The following is a 23645-nucleotide window of genomic DNA, read 5'->3' as shown; positions in this document are numbered from 1 at the left end:
AACAGATAAGTATATCTTTAATAATGAACATGATCAAATCTAAGAATGTGATAGTGACCTCTGATACAATGGATATTTAATTCAGGGGTGACTTAAAACTTTTTTTTTTGTTGTTTTTTTTTGCATAAATTTTCTATATTCCAATACCGTTTATATAACTCTGATTTGCTCCGCAGTCATACTCCCTCTCTCTTCTCTCACGCTTGCATACACACACATACACACAATACAGCAAGCAATTTTTAAAAAAAGTCACAAACATATACCATATAGGCTAGTCTCTGGGTTTTTCCATACACTTGACAATAAATCAGTTAAGTATAATGCTACAGTTAAACATTTTGAGGCAATCTCAAGTTAGAAATGCCGGTACATTAAAGCTTACATTTTTCTGAGGATGATGTGGACAGGTTATAGCGATGAAAATGAAAATGTCGAGATTATAATTATGTTAAGAAAGTATAAGAAACAAAACAAACAAACAAAACAAAAAAAAGTTAACAAAGTGACAGGCCTGGCTTGAGTTTTAAAAGCAGTACATGCTACATTATCTCCAGATTTTAATAAACAGAGACCCCTGTTGGAACAGCGCGGGAACAAAGAGACATAAAAGCTACTGTAAGACCAACAGGGGAAATAGACAGAAAGCATAATTTTGTGTTGATAAAAACCTGAACTCATACAGTATATTTGTATTTTCATCCAATAAATAAGAAAGAGAGGGAACAACCTTTAAGAGCTTTTGATCTCTAGACATCTTTTCCCTGAATCTCTATCTGAAAAAAACTTGAGGTACAGTACTGAAAAAAAAACAACAAAACACAAAATCATCTACACTTATGATGAAAAGAAACGTTAAGGCTCCACTCTGGAGAGAGAGAGAGAGAGAAAAAAGACGCATTTTCTCCACTTTAAATGTTAAATCAGCTGTAAGCCAGGTGATGCATTATTCAAAATATGCTTCTAACATTTATGCTTTCTAATGTCACAACCTTGCATGATTAAGACACCCCTGCCATGACAAAAAAAAAAGGGCATTATAGAAGTTCTTTTTTTTTTCTTCTTCTTCTTCTGATAATATAAAATACAACTGGCCACACACAGATAGCAGACATTTTTGTCAAGAATGTGTTGTTCACTCGTTAAGATTAACCAATACAAGCACTTAACATTTCTCCAACACACAAACCACAAAGTGAACAGTCACTGAATATCAGCAGCATGTTGTCAAGAGATTTTTCAAAACAGACGTGCAGATATTTTGTTTACTTATATTTAGTTAAGAATGCAAGTTCCCGGGGTAGCAATAGAGATTTATAAGGCTAAAAAATACAGAAAAAACAAGAAAATATATCTCATTGAAGCGATTCGACTGGTGGAACTAGCTTCATCCCTGCACGCATCTGAAAGACTGGGAACCAGGAGCGGTGTGGCTCAAAAAGTTTGACAAGGGCCAAAAGTCAACAAAATTAAATAGAAAAAAATATTAGTTTTCAATTTGTTTTTGTTTGTTTTTTTGTCCTCGTGTTTTCTTTTTAAATCTAAATTTCATTACGTCCGTCCGAGCGGGACCGCGGATCGAGCTTTCAAGAAGTCGTCTTTACTGTTGTTTACTTCTGACGATCCTGAATGGAGAGAGAATAAAAAGCAATAAATTATTAAACAGATCGATCAATATCACATCACTGACAACTGTAATATTCTACTGTATGATTTTCATAGCGACAAACTGGCTGGATGACTCAACATATCAATTAATGAATTAATGAATTATATCTTGATGATTTGACCATATTATGTTAGTGTTTCCAAATTGATGATTTTGAGTAAATCTTATTTATTGACAAACTAAACGAGATACTTTAGTTCTTTTTAGTTTTGTCTGGTGTAAAGCCTAACAGAGGAACATGACATTAATTAGATTATTTTATGTATTTATGTCATTTTGAGTACATTTTTTATACAATGATATATATAAACAAGATAACAGACTTCACCTGATCAATTCGGGATCGGCTCGGTATTGAGGCAGGCTCGTAGCTCTGTTGGAAAAACATGAAAAGTCTTATTGAAAGGTCACCCTTAAGATACAAATATAACAGCTTTTAATATCACAATATTCATTTCATCAGCAAACTTTCCAATTATTTCAACTCAATGACTAAAGCATAGTCATAAGAATGAAAATCAGCTTACAAAATAAGGGTCTGTATGAATATTATTTGGTAGAAAAGGGGGGAGGTTATTTTAATTTTTGTTGAAAGGAGGCGAGTCTGCTAGTTTGAAAGAGCAGATGATGGTCTTCTTTTTCTTCTTTTTACCCCATATTTATATTATTTCAGCCTTCCCTTCTGAGATTTATTACACACACACAAAGAGATCAAATAGATCAACAAGACAACTTTCATGTGTGCGATGAGTCATAAAGGTGTGTTTTCCCACATGTAGAAACAGTCCCGTGTCTGTATTAGAGCTGTATTTTCCTCATCGCAGTCACACGAGAAGCTAACGTCGCTCCGGAGACAAAGCTGGTTAATGTTCCCGATAATACGACTTAAGTCAGGTAATCGGTTTAATTATGACGGACTGTCACACAACTAATCTCATATTAGGCAACATAATCAGATCTAAATCCTGTTTATAATTCTTTTAAAATATTTTATTATGTGGAATCTGAAGTCAAGTGAAAATATTGTGGTGCTCAAAACTGTCAGAAGCTTCAAAGATGGTGGACGCCATTAATTTGGCAACTGATAATTTCACTTTTAATGTGTGTATTGGTGCACACACACAATTGTAGTGTGTTGAATAGTATAGTATAGAAAGTTCAATAGTATATTATTTTGATTCTTGGGAGAGAGGGTAATGTAGTTATTATTTAAGTCAAGGTGAAGGTTCAAGGAAAATATTAATATCACTGAAACATGGTGAAACATAAACCCGCCCTCCATATTCTTAATACTTTAACTGTCATGTGTTAAATCTAAAGTAAATTATTACCTTTTTCACCACCTCCTCCTCCTCCTGCTTCTTCTCATAGTGGGAAAAGTCATCAAAGATGGAGGTGGTGTGTTTGTACTGGGCGATAATCTTGAGCACCTGCTTCGCCTTTTCCAGAGGAACCTCTTGAGTGTCGCGAGAGTTGGTGACTGGCTTGTTGTCGTTGTTCTCCAGGCGGATGTGGCGCAGCTGGCTATTAGGCACGTCCTTAACAAACAACCAGTTCACGTCAAACTTGCCCTTCCACTTGTCCTGCGCCCAAACACCGGCGCTGGTGCCGTAGTCCACGGGTGAGCGCATCTCCGCCACGCCGCAGAAATGGCCGCTGCCGTTGACGCTGAACAACAAGTAGACGGGACCTTTAGAGTTCATGGCTCTGTAGGCTGAGTCCAAACGTTTGTTGCCGTGCTCTGTGCTGCACCAGATGGAGTACTTGATGGAGCGGTGGATGTCGTCCTCGGAGTAGCTCTTGATGATGAACACTCGGCCGTTTTTCAGGTTCCAGTCAAACTCCTTGGGGTTGTAACTGTGGGCAGCTCGCAGCTTCTCCAGGACAGGGTGGGACTCTGATCCCAGCTCCGGAGGCACGCAACCGACACCTCCACCTCCGTTACCGATACCGCCGCCGTTAGAGGAGCCACTACTGTCCAAGCTCCCACCGCCGTAACACAAGTTGCGGTTGCGTGGGGCTACCCAGCGTGTCTGAGGTGTCGGAGCGGAGTTGTGGTTCTGGTAAGACTGCGGAGGAGGAGGCGGAGGACCCTGCATGGTCATCTGCTGCACGAGGGACTGGGCAGACTGTAGGGACTGCTGGAGGGGGGGTAAGAGGCTGGGAGGGTGGGAGTGAAGCTGCTGCGGCTGGTGTTGTTGGTGGTGATGGTGGTGGTGGTGGTGGTGCGGCGGCAAAGGAGGAGCCATCTTGGTAGCAACCCCTTTATTATCCCAAGTATCGATGTCCATGTTGTGTTTAATTGGCGGCGGAGGCAGAGCTCCTCCGGCTAAGATGGGCGTGCCAGGCTTGTTCTTGGTCTTTTGTTGCTGCAGCTTGGCAGGTTTACTAGCAATAGCGGCCCACGATGTAGGTTTCGGAGGGGGCATTCCGATTGGTGTGCCACCGTTGCCCGTGGCAACGGCTGCAGCTACACCGCCGCCGCCACCGATCACAGAGCCTGCATTCTTCACACCCGAGCCACTTCCTGTCACATCCCCACCTATTTTTAGGCCCAGCATGCCCTGCTCTAGGCTGTTCATACCTGGAGCCTTGCTCAGGGTGTCACTATGGAAACCCGTCTGGCCATCGGGGACTAAGGTGCCTCCTAGAGAGCTGGGCGGGTAGCTGTAACTCCCCCCGTAAGCTGAGCTTTGAGTCTGCTGGCCCTGAGAGCCACTGGTGCCCCAGGCTGAGAAGGCCGGGTTCTCTGGGAAAAAGTTAAACCTGTGTGGATAAATGCTGCTGCTGAGCCCCCCCGGCTGCCCAAATACTGTGTCGTGCATGAAGTGATGGTCTCCATTGCTGAGGGGGGCATAGGGTGTCAGGTAGGGAATTGGTGGATCGCCTCCTGTAGACCACGGAGCCTCACTGAGGGGGTAAGGAAACCCAATGGATGGGGCATAGTAGCTGGACAGGTAAGGGTCTGTCATGGATTGATAGCTGTTATTCTACAAACGGAAACAGAATTAAAATCACTTGTTACATCAACAAGACGCAGAAAAACAGACGTTAATTAAATTTATTTTTAGTATCACAAAAAGACAACTCGAGTCTCCCACCTGATTGGACTGGCTGGTGAGATAAGGCTCGAAGTCGTTATCGTGGACTGTGTCCTTCTGGTGGAGGGAGCCATTCTGCACTGAAACTGGAAAGGCTGCAATAAAATCAAAACTGTTGTCAAAGCTGCACATCAGAATCGACACGTTTCCAAACAACCGAGGCTACATTCACGTCACACGCCGAAGTGGCCAAAATCAGATTTTTTTTCCATATCAGATCTGGGACACTTGCATATGTGGTCCTAGATCTGATCTGATCTCAAGCTATGCGAAAGCTGTCAGAACGGTCAGATCGGAATTCATGTGTTTTTTTTTTTAATGTCTCACTACTCTGCACAGACATGTTGTCGTCGTCATCATCGTGTCGGCACCTCTTAGCCTGGTGAAAATTAACATGGAGGAGAACAACAACAGCCGCGAGGCTCAATATAGAGATGAGGAAGTTTCAAATTTGTTGGACATTTATGAAGAAGCTTCTATTCAAGCCAAACCGGAAGGAACTTATTGTAACCGAATGGTAGCGCAGCCATGTCATTATAATATGACTGTCACACAAATTATTGTTATTGTTGTTATTTTTGTACGCATGCAGCTCACATTTCAGTTGTATCTGTGCATGCGTGCCGGATAGATGTCACTTAAAAACATGAATGCAAACCTTAAACACAAAAAGATCAGATCTGACAAAAAAATTCAGAATTGAGCATTAAATGGCAGGTTTATAATTTTTCAAGTCTGTGTTAAACCAACAGTCAGATGCACATATGAACAGTGAAAGAGGTTTCCCTCGCTGTAATCATTCCTCTTGTTCATACTGGCTGTTAAAAGATCCTCTTCAAATGTGCTTTCAATGTAAGTGATGGAGGCCACAGTGTGTCCACACAGTCATTTAGAGCAAAAATGCATTTAAAAGTTCATCTGAAGCTCATATGAGGCTTCATCAGTCTGAGTTAGTCATATCAAGTGGATATCTGCCACATTTACAGTCTTTTTAGCATCAATTTCCCTCTTTGTGTTTCCCTGTTGAGCTGCAGTGGAAGTATAATAACAAAAAGAGGAACTTTGGCACCAAAAAGTCTGTAACATTGAAAGATATCTACTTAATTTGACTCATTTGCACGACTGAAGCTTCATAATAGCTTCAGATAAACTTTTAAATACATTTTTGCACAGGAGGAGGACTGTGGATTTTGTCCCCCATCACTTCCATTGTAAGTGCATTATGAAAGGATCTAATGGTCAGTATGAACAGGAGGAACGATTACAGCAAGAAAAACATATTTCAGTGTTCATATGAGCACCTGACTGTTATTTTAAGACAGACTTGAAAAACTGTGAACCCGTCCTTTAAGGCCTGTAATGTGAACGCAGCCCTTTATGACACCAAGTCCACAATATCAGGAACATCAGGATGTGCTCATTGAAAATATGCAACTAAAATGTGTTTTGCACTTATGCTAAAAACATGTTTTAACGTGCAGCGTTCACTACAATCACTGAAGCTATAGTGGGAGAATTAAAAAGACAAACGAGTCCATGAATGGTCAACATGGATTTACATTTAAAATAGATAACGTTGTCCGTCTCAGAACGCTGCTCTGCTGGATAAACGTAACCTTTAGGGGAGATAAACTTAAATGTGCAAAGATGTGTTTTCCACTGATAAACTGTTTGCACATAACAATGAGTTTCATAAATACAACCATGACACCGACACATGGCTGAAAATATGTAATGATGCAAAGACATATTTAGAGTTCCCCTGCACTCAAAAATGTGTTTTGCTTCTTGTTACTTCAGCAGGATGTGTGAGCTTCACTGTGCAGAGTTTGACACTAGAAAGCTGTTTTCACATTCGTCTGCTGAGGAGGGAAAGTTTCTCTGTGCTCAGCTTAAATCTGAGTTTACGGTGTGTACCTACGAGACATGATTTATGACATCACAACTAGTCTGCAGGCCAATTATGGTCCAGCATGCGTCTTAAACAAGTGTGATGTGGCGAATTGAAGCCTCAAGTGTACAAACACTGAGAATGAACTTTATAGTGAAGGAGGAGACGTCTTGTTAAACTTATAAAAAGGAAACTATAGTCTATAGTCATAGTTTCTAGATTTTTCCATGAGGTAAATAGAGTAAACATCATTTTAAGAATTTCTTAAGTTAACTGAACTTTTTTGGCAGAAAAAAACATATAAGATACAAATTATTAGTCACAGCAGTGTATTTTTATATGTCTTAGAATATGTGTGGAGGGGATCTTTAATGATACTATAGATATGTTTAGATTTAAGGCCTACAATCATACATGAGTCAGTTATAACAGGTATAAGGTGACAGCATTATGCTACACAAGGTTAACATTAGAGATGTGGTATCAATACCGCCAACCATTTCTATCACCATGTTTAACGTCCGTGAACACAGAGCAGTTTGATTTTGTTTAGCCTGTAAGAGCTCAGTGTAAATGTTTTTATGTTCTGTGTGCATTTACAGATTTCTCTGCCTTTTAAAAATTAATTTAACTGCTAGCAGATGACGCTCACTACAACGTTTTTGCACTCATCAGTGAAAAAAATCATGAATTTCCAAAAATATGAATGGGTTTGTAGAATCTAAGACACACTGAGATGCATTCAAAGTGATTTCCAGTCGACTGTCTTAAACTGTGAACAAACTCTGGATGTTATTTCTTAGGCAGAGTCCAACTAAGCTGCAACATACAAAACACTGTTCAGTGAGTAAAATCCAAGGCGATCATGGTGAGAAGTAATTTAACTGTATTTTAGCATTAATAGAAGGATTTCAGGAAACATGATTATCGTGATAAAACTGTTTACCGTGGTAGTTTTACCTACGATAACTGCAGTATCGAAGTCTGTTTCTCCGTCGACGTGTGTTTCCTCTGACATTAATCTGCACCCAAAGCTTATCTTAACCCCAATCAGTTATCTCTGCTTCTTCTAACCACAACCACAACCTACGTCCTCACCATAACTGCAGAGGTGACGCTACGGAAAACACATCTCTAACAGAAGGGAAACATCGTTTGATGGGGGAACAGACTTCGACACAACATCCTGAGTAAACATCTTTAAATGCAGGAACATCTGGAGGTAAAACACCCGTTTTTGTTTTTTTTATTACCTTTGCTTGCATCTTGTCCTTTCGATGTCTTAGTGGTCATATTGATGAGATGAACGCATGTGAAAGGAGGGAAAAAGCTCACATGGGTCATGCATGTTATTCAAAGCATCACATATTATCCTACAAACACACTGCTTTATATAAACTATTAGCACCGAACAGTGTGTGATGTTATTCCAACCTTTATCGATCTTTTTTTTAATAAATTTTTTTTAATAAACAGCTTCATTGAAACAAGTAAACAACATGTTTACAGCACCTTGTGTCTATAAACACATCAGGAGGACTAAAGGTTGTAATGAAAAAGAAGAAATAGTTAAATAAATGTCTTGTAAAGCTTACAATAGTTATATGTTTGAACAGCTTTTTTTGTTTGTACATTCAGATATTGAAGAATTGTGTTGTTTGATATTGACAGTCAGCTCTGAAAAGTTTTGTTCTTTTTTGCTGAAGAATATTGATTTGTGAACATCAAATCTGGTCGAAATAGAAAGCAAAATAAATGAAACAGAACTGTGAACAGAGATTCCCGTCACATTCAGTGAATCCAAAACAATACATTTGTATGCAGGAAAAGAAGAAAATAAATGTAGCAGCGTTTCTCTGAGCTCCTCGAAAAAAAGGTTCAACTTACATCAACGTCTGAGTTTCTACAAAAAATGAATAGTTGGATAAAACCTGTGAAGCATTTTAAGTGACATCTCTTTGACTTTGTTAGTCAGAAAAATCTCATGTGGCAGCAGCCAAATTATGGACTTATATGATAAAGCAGAGGGTGTATTTATGATGGATCACCTTATTTTTATTCTTAGTTTGCCATGAAAAAACAGTTTTCCCAACAGTTGTTTCAGTTACATCTAACAGTATGAAGTGATTCCATTAAAACCTTCAAAAAGTGAAATAATACCTGAGGGGACGACATCAAAGACAACTGAGAAATCCTTCAGAGAAACACAGATTACATACTGTTGAATAAATTCAACATCAGAATCGTCTTTATTGACCAAATATGTTCACACAAACAAGGAATGTGACTCCGGTTTAGTGGCTCTTACACGGAATAACAACACAACAATCTTCAGAAAAACACACAAGGAACGACTTTAAACAGGAAACAGTTTCTGTGAACTATAAACAGGATACAAATAGTGCGAAGAAGTGAATAGTTCACAGAGATAAATATTAAATAGTAAAAGAAAACAAGACATGTTACTTTATATACATATGTACAGTATACACATCCTGTTTAACTACAGAGTGAAATGTATCGCACACTGTGTGCAGCTCTGTAGTCAGAAAAACAATCTAAATATTGTTTATATACAGTATATTATGAGCAGAGATTCCTGTTATATTCATATAAATAAATAATACATTGTTGTGTTGTTATTTTGTACATTAAGAGCCACTGAACTGGAGTCACACTGTATGTTTGTATAAACATATTTAGGCAATAAAGATGTTGAATTTATTCAACAGTATGTAATCTGTGTTTCTCCGAAGGATTTCTCAGTTGTCTTTGATGTCGTCCCCTCGGACGTTATCTCACTTTTCAAAAGGTTTTAAAGAGAAATGGCGATCACCCTGTACTGTTAGATGTGTCTTGTTTTCTTTTAACATTTAATATTTATCTCATCACTTCTTCGCACTATTTGTATCCTGTTTCAGAGAAATGGTTTCACATGTATACAGTCGTTCCTTGTGTGTATTTCTGAAGATTGTTGTGTTGTTATTCTGTGTAAATACATCAAGAGCCACTAAACCGGAGTCACATTCCTTGTTTCTGTGAACATATTTGGTCAATAAAGATGATTCTGATGTTGAATTTATTCAACAGTATGTAATCTCTGTGTCTCTGAAGGATTTCTCAGTTGGTATTATTTCACTTTTTAAAGGTTTTAAAGGGAAATGACAAGATGTATCTTGTTTTCTTTTACCATTTAATATTTATCTCATCACTTCTTTGCACTATTTGTATCCTGTTTACAGTTCAGAGAAGCGGTTTCACATGTATACAGTCATTCCTTCTGTATATTTCTGAGGATTGTTGTGTTGTTATTCTGTGTAAGTACATTTTGAGAGCCACTAAACCTGAGTCACATTCCTTGTATGTGTAAACATATTTGGCCCAATAAAGATGATTCTGATTCAGATACTGGGAGCTGTGGTACAGCAGGCCCTGGTTACCAGCAGAAAGCAGTTTTCTAGCTCTCAGATGGCTAACTATCGTCTTCAGTGTGGGATGCTGCTCACACACACACACACACACACACACACACACACACACACACACACACACACACACAATCTCACCTCCCTGAAGAGCAATAAAATCCCGAAGCTGAGCGTTGTTGTTGTTGTTTTGTTTTTTTTTTGTTTTTTTCTTCACCTCTCTCTCCGCTTACCTGAGGGTCAATACTGGCGGCAGACATCATTTATCCACCAGGTGTGTTGAAGTGCAGCCCTGAGAAGACGTGCAGGCTTGCAGCTGCACACACTCCGCTGTGTGGAGACGCTAACAGTTCAACACAGTTAGCAGCAGCCGTCAGCCGGTGTCTCTGCTCGGCGCGGACAGTCTGCTGGTCGTCGCCCTGCTGCCGCTCCGCGCTGCCCAGTCCACATTAATCCAGCTACAGGGGCTTCAATCCGCTCCGACCCCCCCTCACCGTTAAATTAATATCCAGCCAGCCAGTCTCGGTGGTCCTGCTCACTTGCCCCCTATGGCAGCTTCATCCGGGGTGTGCAGCGCGGAAATGACGTCGGTGACGTAAAGGACGCGTCCGCGGCTACCTAGCAGCAAAACAGACCGCTGCTGTTTAATTTACAATCACAGGTTTTTATCTGGAGCTATAGATATATCTTATATAAAAATACATCTGTTTTTTCAACAGTGGTTTAGTAATAATGTTTTATTGTTAAGTCAGTTATGTAACCAACATGATCAACTCAATAATTATATATAACTTCACTGTGCAATAACCCTGTAACACTATAATAACAACAGTACCTACAAATTATATATATTTATTTAGTTTAAAATACAGAATGTGCAATACATTTCACTCTACACTTGAACAGGCTGTATGTACTGTACATATTGTTCTATTTGATTAATTTCTTTTCTATTTTGACCTAATTTTATATTCACAAATTAATATTCTTCAGCAAAAAGTCAAACTCTTCAGAGCTGACTGTCAATATCAAACAACACATTTCTTCAATATCTGAATGTACAAAACATATAACCACTGTAAGCTTTTCAAGATATTTATTTAACTATTTCTTTTTTATTATTATCATTGCAACCTTTAGTTCCTCTGGCATGTTTGTAGACACATGGTCCTGTAAACTTGTTGGAAACTTGTTTCAATAAAGCATTTATGAAAAAAAAAGAAAACAAACCTGCCAGTTAGCTAAATGTGTCTGTGTTTACATCACAAATACGGATTAAAAACGCTGTTTTATATTTTTCCACCTATTCAGAAGTTTATGAGAGTGTTTCTGTCCACTAAGAAAGCTGAGGTTTTTTTTTTTCTTAAAGTCCAGCTCCGTTTTGCTTGTTTTTTATGTTTGTGCAGTTTGACACTAGAAGGCTGTTTTCACATTCATCTGATCTGAGTTTAAAGATCCCCTCCAGACATGTTTATGTTAATAAGGCTTGGAATGATAAATTGTATTTGACATGTTTTTCCACAAAAAATGTTCGGTTACCATGTTAAAAATCCCTTAAAATGGCCTCTTTTCCTTCTGCTTTACTAAAAATCCACAAACTATGAATATGCAAATAACCTACGCATCATTTTAAAAGTTTATCTGTTGGACACAAGACGTCTCCTCCTTCACTGTGAAGTCCATTTTCAGTGTTTGTGAACTGGAGGCTTCAGGTTTCCACATCACACTTGTGTAAGTTGAATATTGAACCCTGATTGGCTCCAAACTAGTTGTGATGTCACAAATCCTGCTCACAGATCTACACACCGTGAACTCAAGATTTAAGGTGAGAACAGAGAAACTTTTGTTCTTCTGCAGATGAAAGTGAAAACAGCCTTTGAGTGTCAAACTCTGCACAGTGAAGCTCAAACATCCGACTGAAGTAACAAGAATAAAAAATAATTTTTGACTGGAGACTTTAAGTCGTGAACCTCCAGGCAGGATCTGTGACATCACAACCAGTTTTGAAGCCAACTGAGGTTCGATATTGAACTTAAACAAGTGTGATGTGAAAACTTGAAGCCTCCAGTGCACAAACACTGATAATGGACTGATAGTAATGGAGTTAAACTTTAAAAATGAAAAATATTTGCTTACTTTTAGCTACATGTCTTGTCTGGAGGGGGATCCTTTATAGTCGTCTTTCATTTGTAGCTACTGCTATACTTTCATACTTTTAACCTACTTTTTTTTGTGCTTCAAATAAAAAATAAAAAAAGGAAAAAAGGTGTTTTTATGGGGGCTACACAGAGAAGAAAGTATAGATGAATCAGTACTTTCTAGTCTTTAAATATTTAATGATGAAGACTTTTGTGCTACACTCCAGTGTGAGTTGTATCATAGACGTGGTTTATTTCACTTAATGAACATCGTACACGACACAAGTTGGTACGGACATTTTTTTCTAACTGAAATGACACGTGAATAATTTATGCATTTTACAAAGCATCATAAAGAAACAGAACCTTATTTACATCTTTCAAATCACCTTTTCTTTCTTTAAGACAACTGAACTTTGAGTGCTTCATATCTAGTGGTTTCTATCTCATTCACACACACACACACACACACACACACACACACACACACACACACACACACACACACACACACACACAGAGGTAGCCTTACATGTAGATTTACAGCATTTAAAGCCTGAAGTAAAACACATTAAGAATAGATCTACATGTTTTATACAGTGATATAATGGACGTTCTCCTCTTCAGGTTCAGCATCTGTGACAGATGTTTTATTGACAACCAAACCAATTACACCTCGAAGGTCTTCAGAGTTGTTTTATCTTCTGCTCGGGTTCCTTCTCGGCTTCTCTCAACCACCTTCTTTGTGTGGTTAATTATTTATAATCTAAACATAGAAAAATACACTGTATATGAGACGTTGAACAAATGAAATGGATTAGAATGAATGCAAATAAGAGGTAAACATACCCGCAGGTCTTTAACGCTAGAAGAGCAACTGAGAGGGTTTGGATGGATGATGAAATTCACCAATGAAATTAACTAAAACAAGTGAGAGAAGAACAACATAAACATAATGTCCAAAACAAAAACAACCACATAAAGAAAGTCTAAAGAGAAACAAAAGGTGATACAATACATGCGAATCTTTGGTGTTGGGGGAAACATATGATGATGGTTCTTCATCGTGGATTATTACAAAACAAATGTGAGATTAATGACAATTGTGGCTTTATATGCTCTCTTGTGTGTGTGGGAATATTATTAATCAGGAGCGTACTCACAGCTGTCTTCCTCATCTGAGGAAGTGCTGACGACGTAGCAGGCGTAAACAAACCCCAGGAGCTGTGGACATGAACACAAATGTGTTTAAAAGTGAATCACATGCAGTGAAAAGTGTGGGTTTTTTTCACATTTTCTTCATGTTTTCATTCTTTAAGTACATTATTGATTACGAAGCATATTTAAGTGCATAAAGATTCTCTTGACAGTGACCGTAATATTTTACAGGCCTTTTATTTTGACATGCCATAGTAGGTAAAGGACACATGTAAATAATAAAATAATGACTGTCGTGGCTTATTGGGACACTTGAATAGAACAGATCCATTGGTATTTTTATTAGTAACACCTGTCTGCTGTGAAGAAGTCCGCTTGTATCTGCAGATCTGCAGGGCTCCTCAGAGAAAACTCAGTACCTTATTAAGCAATGTCAACAAAACCAAGGAGCTGATTGTTGATTTTAGACACACACACATACCCCTGTCTACATCAGGGGAGCTGAGATGGAGCAGGTGAACAGTTTTCATCTCCACCCTTGTAAAAAAAAAAGCTCAGAAATGACTTAAGAAAGCAAAATTCCCATCTCAAGTTCTTGTTAACTTTAACAGAGTGACAATAGAAAGCATCCTGACTGGAAACATCACAAATTAGCATGAGATGTGCAGGGAGACCCGAGACAGGAAGGCTCTGCAGCGGGTGATTAAAACCGCCCCGGACATCATCGGTGCTCATCTACTGAGCATCAGTGATATCGGTGAGGTGAGGAGGCTTCACAGAGCCCAGAGGATCCTATGAGACAGTAAACACCCCGACCACAGCCTGTTCACCCTGCTGCCGTCTGGAGAAAGACACAGAAGTAATCGCTGTCGCACCACCAGACTACAGAACAGCTTCTTTCCTCAGGCTGTCAGACTCCTCAATTCATCCTCCAAAATAAGTTTTATTTTTATGACTTATTATTTATTCATTTATATCATTTCTGTTTGTGTGAGTGGCATAAAAGGATTACAAACTACATTTCATTATACAACCTTGTAATGTAAAATGATAGTAATGAATGAATCTTGAATCTTGAAGTAATAGTCTATATAATAGTGACAAATGGCAAATTCAGTTTTCAGAGAATTAGTGTTACTTGTGCAAGAAAATGTCACGTTTTAATATGACATGTACAAAAAGAGATGAACCATAGGAACACAATCTGTTTGTTTTTCAGTAATCCAACATGTTAACTAGAATATTTAAACCCTAACTCTAAAAAAACTACTAAACCTGAAACAATGGTGGAGGCATTTTTGTGTTGATTTCTCTGAAATACAAATGTTACAAAAAAATAGGACATGTCACCTTTTGTAGGGTATGACAAAACAGTTTGTGGTTTTCTATAAATATGTACAAACTGAAGGTAATGAGAAAACTACACATACGACACAAAGTGAAGTAAACTCAGTTTGTTTAGGACGATACAACAGACTCACGTCTTTGCAAAAACAAAGCACACAGAAGCTCGTACTTATCAAAAGCAGATTCCCTCAGTATCAGATACATGTCAACACATAACATGTAAACATAATACAGAAGCTTTAAGGACGGCTGTGAAGCTCAGTAACACACTGACTAACAGTAGATATCAGAGTGATAATGTGATGCCATTAAATGTTCTAGTTTGGGTTTTCCCAATTTACTGTTGCTGTTGCTTAGTAACAGTTCGTTCCTGTGCGCGCAGACGCACATTTGCTGATATTACAGTTTTGGGTTTTTTAATAATTGGATTTCTCTAAACTCTTCACACAGTTTTCTTTACCAACATACAGCTCAGTACAACAATTAATCTCACATCCAAAATGCATTAATGCAACTAAAACACGTGATACGCACCTCAGATTTAACTCTGGTGTTATAACACGGACATTTGTCTCCCAGCAAGTAGTGAAGTAGCTTTTATTTATTTATTTATTTTTGCATAAACTAAGATTTCAGTACACTGAAAATAATTATATCTCTTTACTCTTTGTGCTATTTTACAGTACATGTTATAGAAATTTAAGAATTGTGTTTTAAGCGTCTAAAAAAAAGGACGTTTTTATGGTTTTGTCAGACTGTCACAAAAATGCATCATTAAGTTGCACAGATGCTGCAAACATACTTCAGTAGACTTTATTTTCCTAAACTAAAGTAACTCCAGTAATGAAATACAAAAGTGTAAATATTCACTTTGTATAAGACGGCTACAGATAAAGATACACAGCAGTGCGAGTCAACACCGTCTCCTGCGTTTCACCACAAGTTCTCATCCGCATTGATGTGCTTCTTATGTGATCTCTTTACTCTTCCATAGAGGTCATCAGAGGTCATCAGAGGTCATCAGAGAATGAAATGAGGTGCTCAGTGTTGTGTGGACCAATTACTGGTTCATGTATGTTTATGTTTCTATTTCATTTAGAAGTAGAAGTTGCAGCATGTTGTGAATTTTCAGTCTAATTTGCAGTAATTTTATGTAATTTTACATACATGAATATGAAAATAACAGTTTCTAAAAAGTATGTAAACGTGCAAATTGGACTGCAAATTCATGAAATTGAAAAAGATGTGGTTACTGAATGTATTTTGTGACAAAGCAATGAAATATTATCCACAGTTTACAATACTGAGTGAACTTAGTATTGAGGAAAGTGTGTAGACGTTGTAAAAAACTGTAAAACAATATTCAATAGTAAATAAATATGTTTTCCATTTCATTTTGTTAATTTGATTACTGAAACTAAGCAGTCATGTATCACACAAAACTAATTAGGGCTTCAACTAATGATTATTTTCATTATCCATTAATCTGCCAATGATTTTCTCAATTAATCGATTAATCATTTTGTCTGTAAAATGCCAGAAAATAGAGGAAATGCCTTAAAACTTCAAGAAACTTCTTCAAATATCCTGTTTTGTCCATCAACTGTCCAAAATCCAAAGATATTCAGTTTACTATAATGTATGACATGTTTATGATGCTGCAAAACAATTATTCGTTTTTCTGACTAATCGATTAATCGACTTGTTGTTGGAGCTCTAAAACGAATGTGATGAAGAGTTTTTTCGTGATGCCTGTTCCCAACAAAGACAGACAGAGAGGGCACTCACTGATATGAGCAGCTGGACGGTGCAGTGCAGGATTTCTATGTATTGGTATTCCAGCCAGCAGCTCAGCACTGTGGTCAGCTCCGGGTTTTGCTGTTTCTGCCATCCAGCGGAGGGAAGTCCCTCGCTCTCACAGCCCGGCCCGTTGTCCTTCCACCAGGAGCGATGTGACGACACTCCCAGGGAGAGAACATCGCTGTCCTGCAGTCGGCGACAAAACAGAGAGAGATGAGACGTGAAGGAAACCTTTCAGCGTTCAGCTTTTTACAGATACTGTATTTATTTCTGTGTGCAGTAGCGAGGATCAGGTGTACTGTGAACCTGATATGGTTTAGTTTGCGCCTTCCTTCCTGTCTGGGGCCGAAATGATTATTTTTCATTATCGACTGAGCTATCAATTGATTTATTTGTAAGTAATATGTGTAGAAAATATCAAAAATAAAAACGGAGAATGCCCATCAGACGTTATCAGACCCCAAAGATGTTTAAAAACTTCTCATTCAGTCTGATCATCAGTGGAAAAAGCATTTAAAGTATTTAAATTAAAGTCTAATGTTCACAAAAACTGTTTCTGTGGAGCTGAAACCAACAAATGTTTTGTATTCTTACTTTATAATTGACTTGAGATGTAATTCAATTTAGAAAAGGATTCATTTTCTGTGAATTAATCTAATAATAAATTCATTATTTACAGGTTTTCTCTGCTAAAACTAACACTACTACAGGTATAACTACCACCACTTCTACTACTGTACTATCACTTATCATCATTATAATTTTAATACTAACATCTACTAATACTAACATCGTCATCATCATCAAAAAAGACCAAAAAGTGCCTATTCAGTATGTTTTCTAATGCAGACAGGGGACATAAACAGCTAATGTAACATGTAAAGAAGTTTTTATTATGTGTTTGAACGTCCTGAGAGGAGCTTGTGACACAGAGAGAGAGATGAACACTGTATTTAGTGACTTTGTAGCTGTGTGAGTCTCTAATTATCTGACACTTACGTGACCATTAGACTTACCTTTGAAAGACCTCCCAAATCCAAGTAGAGACAGCTGACAAAGACATTCCAGCCGACCCACAACAATGTCCACAGCAGGTACTGAGAAAAACAGAAACACGACGCTATAATATATGTAATATATACTATAATATAATATATATGAAATGAAGGAAACTCACAAGATGCTCCTCTCTTTTCATCTGTATAATCCCAAAATAAATCTGAGGCGATTAAATAGCTTCTATTGTACATATCCATCCTAACCCATAATACTTATTATTTATTTATATTACTTGTTATGCATATAGTTGTATATACTACGTACAACCATTCATGTACACTTTTCAGTTAGATCCACTTGTATTAACATATTAATACCACCCAGTATTCTGTACATAATGTTTGTAACTGTTGCACTTTTTGGCCCTATTTTGCACTTGTGCAATGACAATAAAGTTGAATCTAATCTAAAGAGAAAAGAAAGAAAGAAATGTATTTCTGTTACACAAAATTGTGTTTAAATTTTATCTAAATGTAGCTTTCTTTCTTGTGAAATATTGGATATTATCACCACTTCAGGCCATCAAAAATCCTTCATGTGAAACAATCCGAAAAGGAAAAAAAGAAAATCACTCTTTGGTTGAACGGCTCAAGACTCGATTAAACACGAAGCCTGTGATGAGGCGTCACAAGAAGTTCGACATTTTGGAAAGTGGAGAGGAACATTTTGAAAAGGAGAAGATTGATACCACTTTCATCTGAGAGTGGTATCAATCTTCTTATCTAACTCAAATCAAATCAAATCTTTATTGTTATACAGACGGAGAACATAAATTCTTACTCTGGGCTCTAGTTGCCACAGATAATTAAACAGAGTTGAGAATTAAATATAAAACGAATAAATAATTATAAGAAACTATAAGCACAATATCTACAAACTTCACAAGACCTACCTCTTCCTCTAAAAGACATGTATAAATTGTATAGTCTGATTGTACATTATTGTATTTGCAACTTAACATTCAGTATTTAATGCTTTAACACAAACTATTTGCAAGCTTAAAAGGAAATCGGACAGTTCCCCTCACCATAATAACGTAACACGACCTGTACTGGATGACACCAAACAGGCCGAGGATGACCATGATGACGTGAAAGAAGTTGATCATGATCGGAGCCCACTGGTAGCCGAGGAAGTCAAACACCTGCCTCTCCAGCGCAGTTATCTGTAAGTGAAGAAGCAGAGTTTAGACACGTTTTTCATTTTTTACAGCAAAAATGAGCCAAATAGTCAGTGGTTGCAGCTTCTTAAATGTGAGAATTTTAAGCTTTTATGTGTCACATATGATAGTAAACTGAATATATTTGGATTTTGGACTGTTATGATAAAAACAAGATATTTGAACATGTCTCTTTGAGCTTTAAGAAACCAGTCTGCGTCAGGTGAGACGGTTTCACTCTGGCTTGTTAGACGCTGATCTCTCGCTTGTGCATCCCACAAGGTTTATTATTTATTTCAAGATAAGTTGTCAAGGCAACTGATCCACAGGGGGACAAAGCACAGATGTGGGTTTTAGTTTTATGTCCTTTGAGGTCGGTGCCCCAGTCAGTCATGAAGGGGGGGCAGGGTGGGAACCAGAGAGGAGGAGGAGGACAAAGTGAGTGCGGCCCTTCATTGTGGTGGTTGAAGCGGTGGGCGGTCACTGCTTTTTATAAGCACCTCTCACTATAACAAGCTAACTGTAAAGATGGTTCACAAAAAAAAAATTGTTTTTATTTTCATTATCAATTTGTCTGCAGGTTATTTTTTTAGATTAATTGATTATTGTTTGGTCTTTAATATGACAGAAAGTAGTAAACAATTTCCCACAGCCCATAGTGACGCCTTCAGATTGCTTGTTTTGTCTCATCAACAGTCAAAAACTCAAAGAAATTCAATTTATTAAAACAGAAAACCAAGAAAACATGAACATATTTGCTTTTGAGAAGCTTGAACCGGTGAATTTTTGGCATTTTTGCTTTCAGAAACGACTTTAACTTAAATTAAATTAAACAATTATTAAGATTGTTGCTGGTTAATGTTCTCAACTCTCAACTCTCTCAACTAATCCATTAATCCATTAATCCATTGATCTAGTAACAGTTTCAGCTCTAATTTCTAGTAAGAATTTAATTTTAAATTGCAGTTTTTTTTTAAAAGAAAGCTCAATTAATGATGACAATGTGAACAGAAGGTCATCAAATACAACATCAAAGAACCTGATTTTTGGGGTATTTAAACTACTTTTGGTGATTAAAATGTTGAAGTATTTGGTCGGTTTTTAAAGTTTTAAGATTTTACATCTTTAGAAAAAAATATAAAAAGTGAGGCATTAAAAGCAACAACATAGGAGCTTTCTTTTATAATAAACCACAAGTCATTTCATCCATTTGATTCATTAATAAAGTAGCTTTAAAATGTAATTTTAAGTGGTTTTCATGAGTTTTTATCAAGTATCACCTCTCAAGAGGGAAAAGAAAGGTGGTGGCCTGATGTGTAAGCGGATCTGTGTTTATTATGTCGAAGCATCATGTGTGAGAGAGAAAAAAACATCTTACCAACTGAAGACAACACAGGAGGATCAGCGTGCATCGTGCCGAGCAGCACCCCATGTTTTCCTCTCTGCTCCCGCTGAGTCTGATGATGTGAATAAAAGCAGTGAAGTGACTGGATTTTAAAACTGCTCAAACACAAGGGCCAACCTGCGAAGCTTTAGATCCATTGCCAGATGTGTGGGAAACGCTCAGTGCACTTTACCTCATGAGGAAAACATTGTGAGAAAACTACAGAGAAGGGGGAGGGTAGCTGTATGAGGGGCGATTAGTGCCACAAATCGCAGAGGAGAGGGAAACCCTGAAGGACAAAAATCAGCCACAGGATGCTTTTTTTGATGACATATCTGTGATGCTCAGTAATTTCACTGATGTACCTGCTTTATACCAACATCTACATATACATAATGGCTGCTACGACAGCCTTGTTGTTCACATATTTGCTTGCGTACTTTATGTGTACCAGAGTTTATCCACTGGGGGGCATATTAGGGCCTTATCATCCCTGACCGACACCAGAATATCTTTGTTGTGAACTTTCATTTTTGCACAGCATGAACAGAAACCTTGGCAACACTTGGGAAGATAACTATATTCAGATCACAGCAGAAAAAGCGTCAACAGTGACGTCGTAATGATTTCATGCTGGCTATTCTGGCACAGATAGTCACCATGGAGCAGCATGGAGACATCATGTAAATGTGGGTAATTGTGGACAAACTCCACAAGTTTCTCTTCAAAAGCTTCCACTACTATTGTGGTGATACTGGTGTGCTGCTTTCTTCACTTTCTTTTTTTGGTTGGGCATTTTATGCTGTTATTATAGCAACAGTAGAGAGATGACAGGAAACAAAAGGGGAGAGAGAGATGGGAGTGACATGAAACAAAGGACGGCTGCTGGAATCGGACCACAAACGTTGCAGTTATGGCATTTGTTTTAACCAGTAAGCTACCGAGGCGCACTGACCTTAAATTCTGATATTGCACCAACCAGTGATTCTTGCAGTCATGTAGCATTTATTTCTGAAGATGTGTACCACCATCATGAGAGAAACTTGGTAAAATCTTTGGTCATCAATCCAAAATGAAAGTGATCCACCGATGACAGATTTGGAGCTTTGGTGACAAAAAGACGGCCTGAGGCAAAATTCTGATGGTGTCATGAATTTAAGACCAAATTCTAACAATGTGACTACAAACTAACCAATCAGAATATGACATGAAATGAGACTGGCTGGTGTGACATTTCATTAGTGTTGAATACAGTTTTGGGGGAGGAACACTTGTTCTCCTTAATAAATCCACCGCACAAAAAAACTAAATGATAGAGGTGAAACAAACAAGAAGTTTTTGTGACTTTGCTGCATTTTCAAAACATACGAGCTGATGATGTGCCTCTGATTTTATAAACTTTTTTCTATTTACATCATAGTGCTGTGATTCACCGTGCATTCAGCACACAATCTGACAGCTTCAAACTGATGTGACTAAGATTTTATCACACAACGTGACATACAATAAACCTACACGATCGTTGTTGTCGCTCAGTCTGAAGACGCCTTAACTCCTGGAACTATCTTGAGATTTAATTATGGAATATATTTTCCACTTCCCATAAACCTGCCAAAACCTGGAACCTGTTTGTCTGGATCGGACAGTTTCTATTAAAACCCTTTAAAAGACCAACTGTTTGTCCTCTGATGCCTCTACTTCTCCCTCACTGTGGCATGAATTGATCCTCATACAGCAACACTGTCTCCTCCACCCTGATAGGTGGTTGTTCTTCCACAATGCTCTGAAGGCTCCAGTAGGTGGTAGTAGTGGTGGAGGTATAAGCTTCAAACGTGTGTGAGAGAGTGGCAAGGTTAAAAGATGCTACACCAAAGAAAAATACATTACTGTCCTACTTTTATTTATATATTTTTTTTTAAAACATTTGGACTCAAACTAGGTCAGAGATAAATAAGACAACATGTCAGAAATAATCTGCTATTGAAAACATCAGAGATATTTCCCAATTCAGCTGTACTTGGACTAACTTTCATTAAAAATTGATATTGTAAACATATAACACTGGGTCATACTGGGTTATTAGTGGCTCAAACAGGAGTCATGATCTGGTTTGTGAAGCTTGTGCATCAATCAGCAAGTCTATCTCTTCTTGCAGGTTTTAAGGGATCATTTAAAAAGGTCTCAGTGTCAATATAATCACATTCTGGTCTCGCAAATAAGACACAATGACAACAGTTTCAACAGTTTATCACATTTACTCGCAAGAAAACCAGAGTCTTGTGGTGTAATTTGGACTGTGAGTGTCTAAATTGCAGTACACTACAGACTCTAAATGTGCTTTATCTGCCTCTGAAATCAACTAAAGTGTAAATGCACCTTTTTACAAGCCTGCGGGGATGTTATCAGGCACTGAGAAATCCTCCTACACGGGAATCAGTCCATTCATTTAGACGATAAAACCCGCACTTCCCAGCTCTTCCGAGGGATGACGCTAGAATCAAAAGACAAAAATCATATTTGGGGGGTCTCCAGCTCTGCCTGTGTCACATGGAAGCACAGTAGCTGAGCCGAGGGGATGCGAGTAGAGATGGAGGGGGCTTGAGGGACTGTGGAGGAGAACCTGGCACTTGGAGATAATATTGGAGATACAACAGCGGCGGCGGCGGCGGAGGCAGCGGCAGTAGGAAAAGGCTTGTTGTTAAGACACTTCCCAGCCTTTCCCTTCTGGCTGGGGAGCAAGAGGAGCGCGGACAGGGGCGCACAAGGGGGTCAGCGGGCGCCAGAGGATGCCACATGCAATATGCTGCATTCCCGTTTTCTGGAGCCCCAAGAAAGCCAAGTTATCGCCTGTGATTGATTATGCTCGCGGGGAGCGCCTGGTCCGAGTGGAAGCAGAAACTGAAGGAAGCGACCAGGGTTGACGCTGCGCCTCCCAAAATCTGTGAGCTGAGTGAGTACAGGGATGCTATAGCGCAATGCTCTGTGCCCGTGGCTATGTGACAGGCTGGAGGGAGGCAGGGAAGGAGAGGGGGTGGGTGGGTGTGTGGGGGGGGGGGGGGGGTGTGGGTCATTCATATGTGCCTATAGATTCATCTTGATAAGTTGCACACGCAGTTGGCACCCAGTATCCTTTTATTCATGCAGGAAACACAAGCCTATACCGCTTTGCCTGTTTTTTTCCCCCCCTTTGTGTTCGCGCTTGCCTTCTCTCCTCCATTTCCACTGGTCATACATACATTTAACACACAGACACGTGTGCAGCCACCTCAACCTTACTGCATTGCTTCTTTTTTTTATTGTGATTTTAAGCCCGAAATGAACGGTATTCATCAGAGAACTTCATTGTGATTTGACGTGAGGAAGGCGCAGGAGCCCTCCAATCACGCGTTTTCATGCGTAATATTCACTGCCGACACTGTGAAGCATACAGATAATTAACGTTAGACCTTCCGTTAACATTTGCAGCCCCCACCTTCCTCCCCTCCCCTCATAAATAGGGGGGGGGGGGGGGGGA

At 38.6% G+C, this 23645-nt stretch overlaps 3 protein-coding genes across 3 annotated transcripts in view; 1 reads left to right on the top strand and 2 right to left on the bottom strand.

The window, feature by feature from the left end:
- On the bottom strand, positions 1–10681 carry ythdf1 (YTH N(6)-methyladenosine RNA binding protein 1). Its single transcript, XM_042410006.1, has 6 exons — positions 10320–10681; positions 7915–7942; positions 4771–4865; positions 3001–4659; positions 1998–2042; positions 1–1625 (listed from the first exon to the last, which is right to left on the bottom strand). Exons 1-6 carry the CDS (start codon positions 10347–10349, stop codon positions 1611–1613), a joined length of 1872 nt encoding a protein of 623 aa, XP_042265940.1. The 5' UTR covers positions 10350–10681; the 3' UTR covers positions 1–1610.
- A 1772-nt stretch (positions 10682–12453) lies between these two features.
- Positions 12454–20379, bottom strand: nkain5 (sodium/potassium transporting ATPase interacting 5). The gene is made up of 7 exons (XM_042409442.1): positions 20126–20379; positions 18616–18753; positions 17546–17626; positions 16518–16715; positions 13388–13448; positions 13074–13145; positions 12454–12990 (listed from the first exon to the last, which is right to left on the bottom strand). The coding sequence occupies exons 1-6, from the start codon at positions 20177–20179 to the stop codon at positions 13090–13092; spliced, it is 588 nt and encodes a 195-aa protein (XP_042265376.1). The 5' UTR covers positions 20180–20379; the 3' UTR covers positions 12454–12990; positions 13074–13089.
- Positions 20380–22580: 2201 nt separating this feature from the next.
- The window catches only part of si:dkey-70p6.1 (uncharacterized protein LOC570575 homolog), a 12024-nt gene continuing 10959 nt past the window's right edge, over positions 22581–23645 (top strand). Inside the window, exon 1 of the mRNA XM_042409497.1 lies at positions 22581–23081. The gene's annotated coding sequence lies outside the window, so the exon portion shown is untranslated. The remainder of the gene's footprint in view (positions 23082–23645) is intronic.

This window comes from Thunnus maccoyii, chromosome 4 (assembly GCF_910596095.1).
Source record: "Thunnus maccoyii chromosome 4, fThuMac1.1, whole genome shotgun sequence".
Classification (NCBI taxonomy): Eukaryota; Metazoa; Chordata; class Actinopteri; order Scombriformes; family Scombridae; genus Thunnus; species Thunnus maccoyii.
This window is presented reverse-complemented; position numbering and strand designations above follow the sequence as displayed.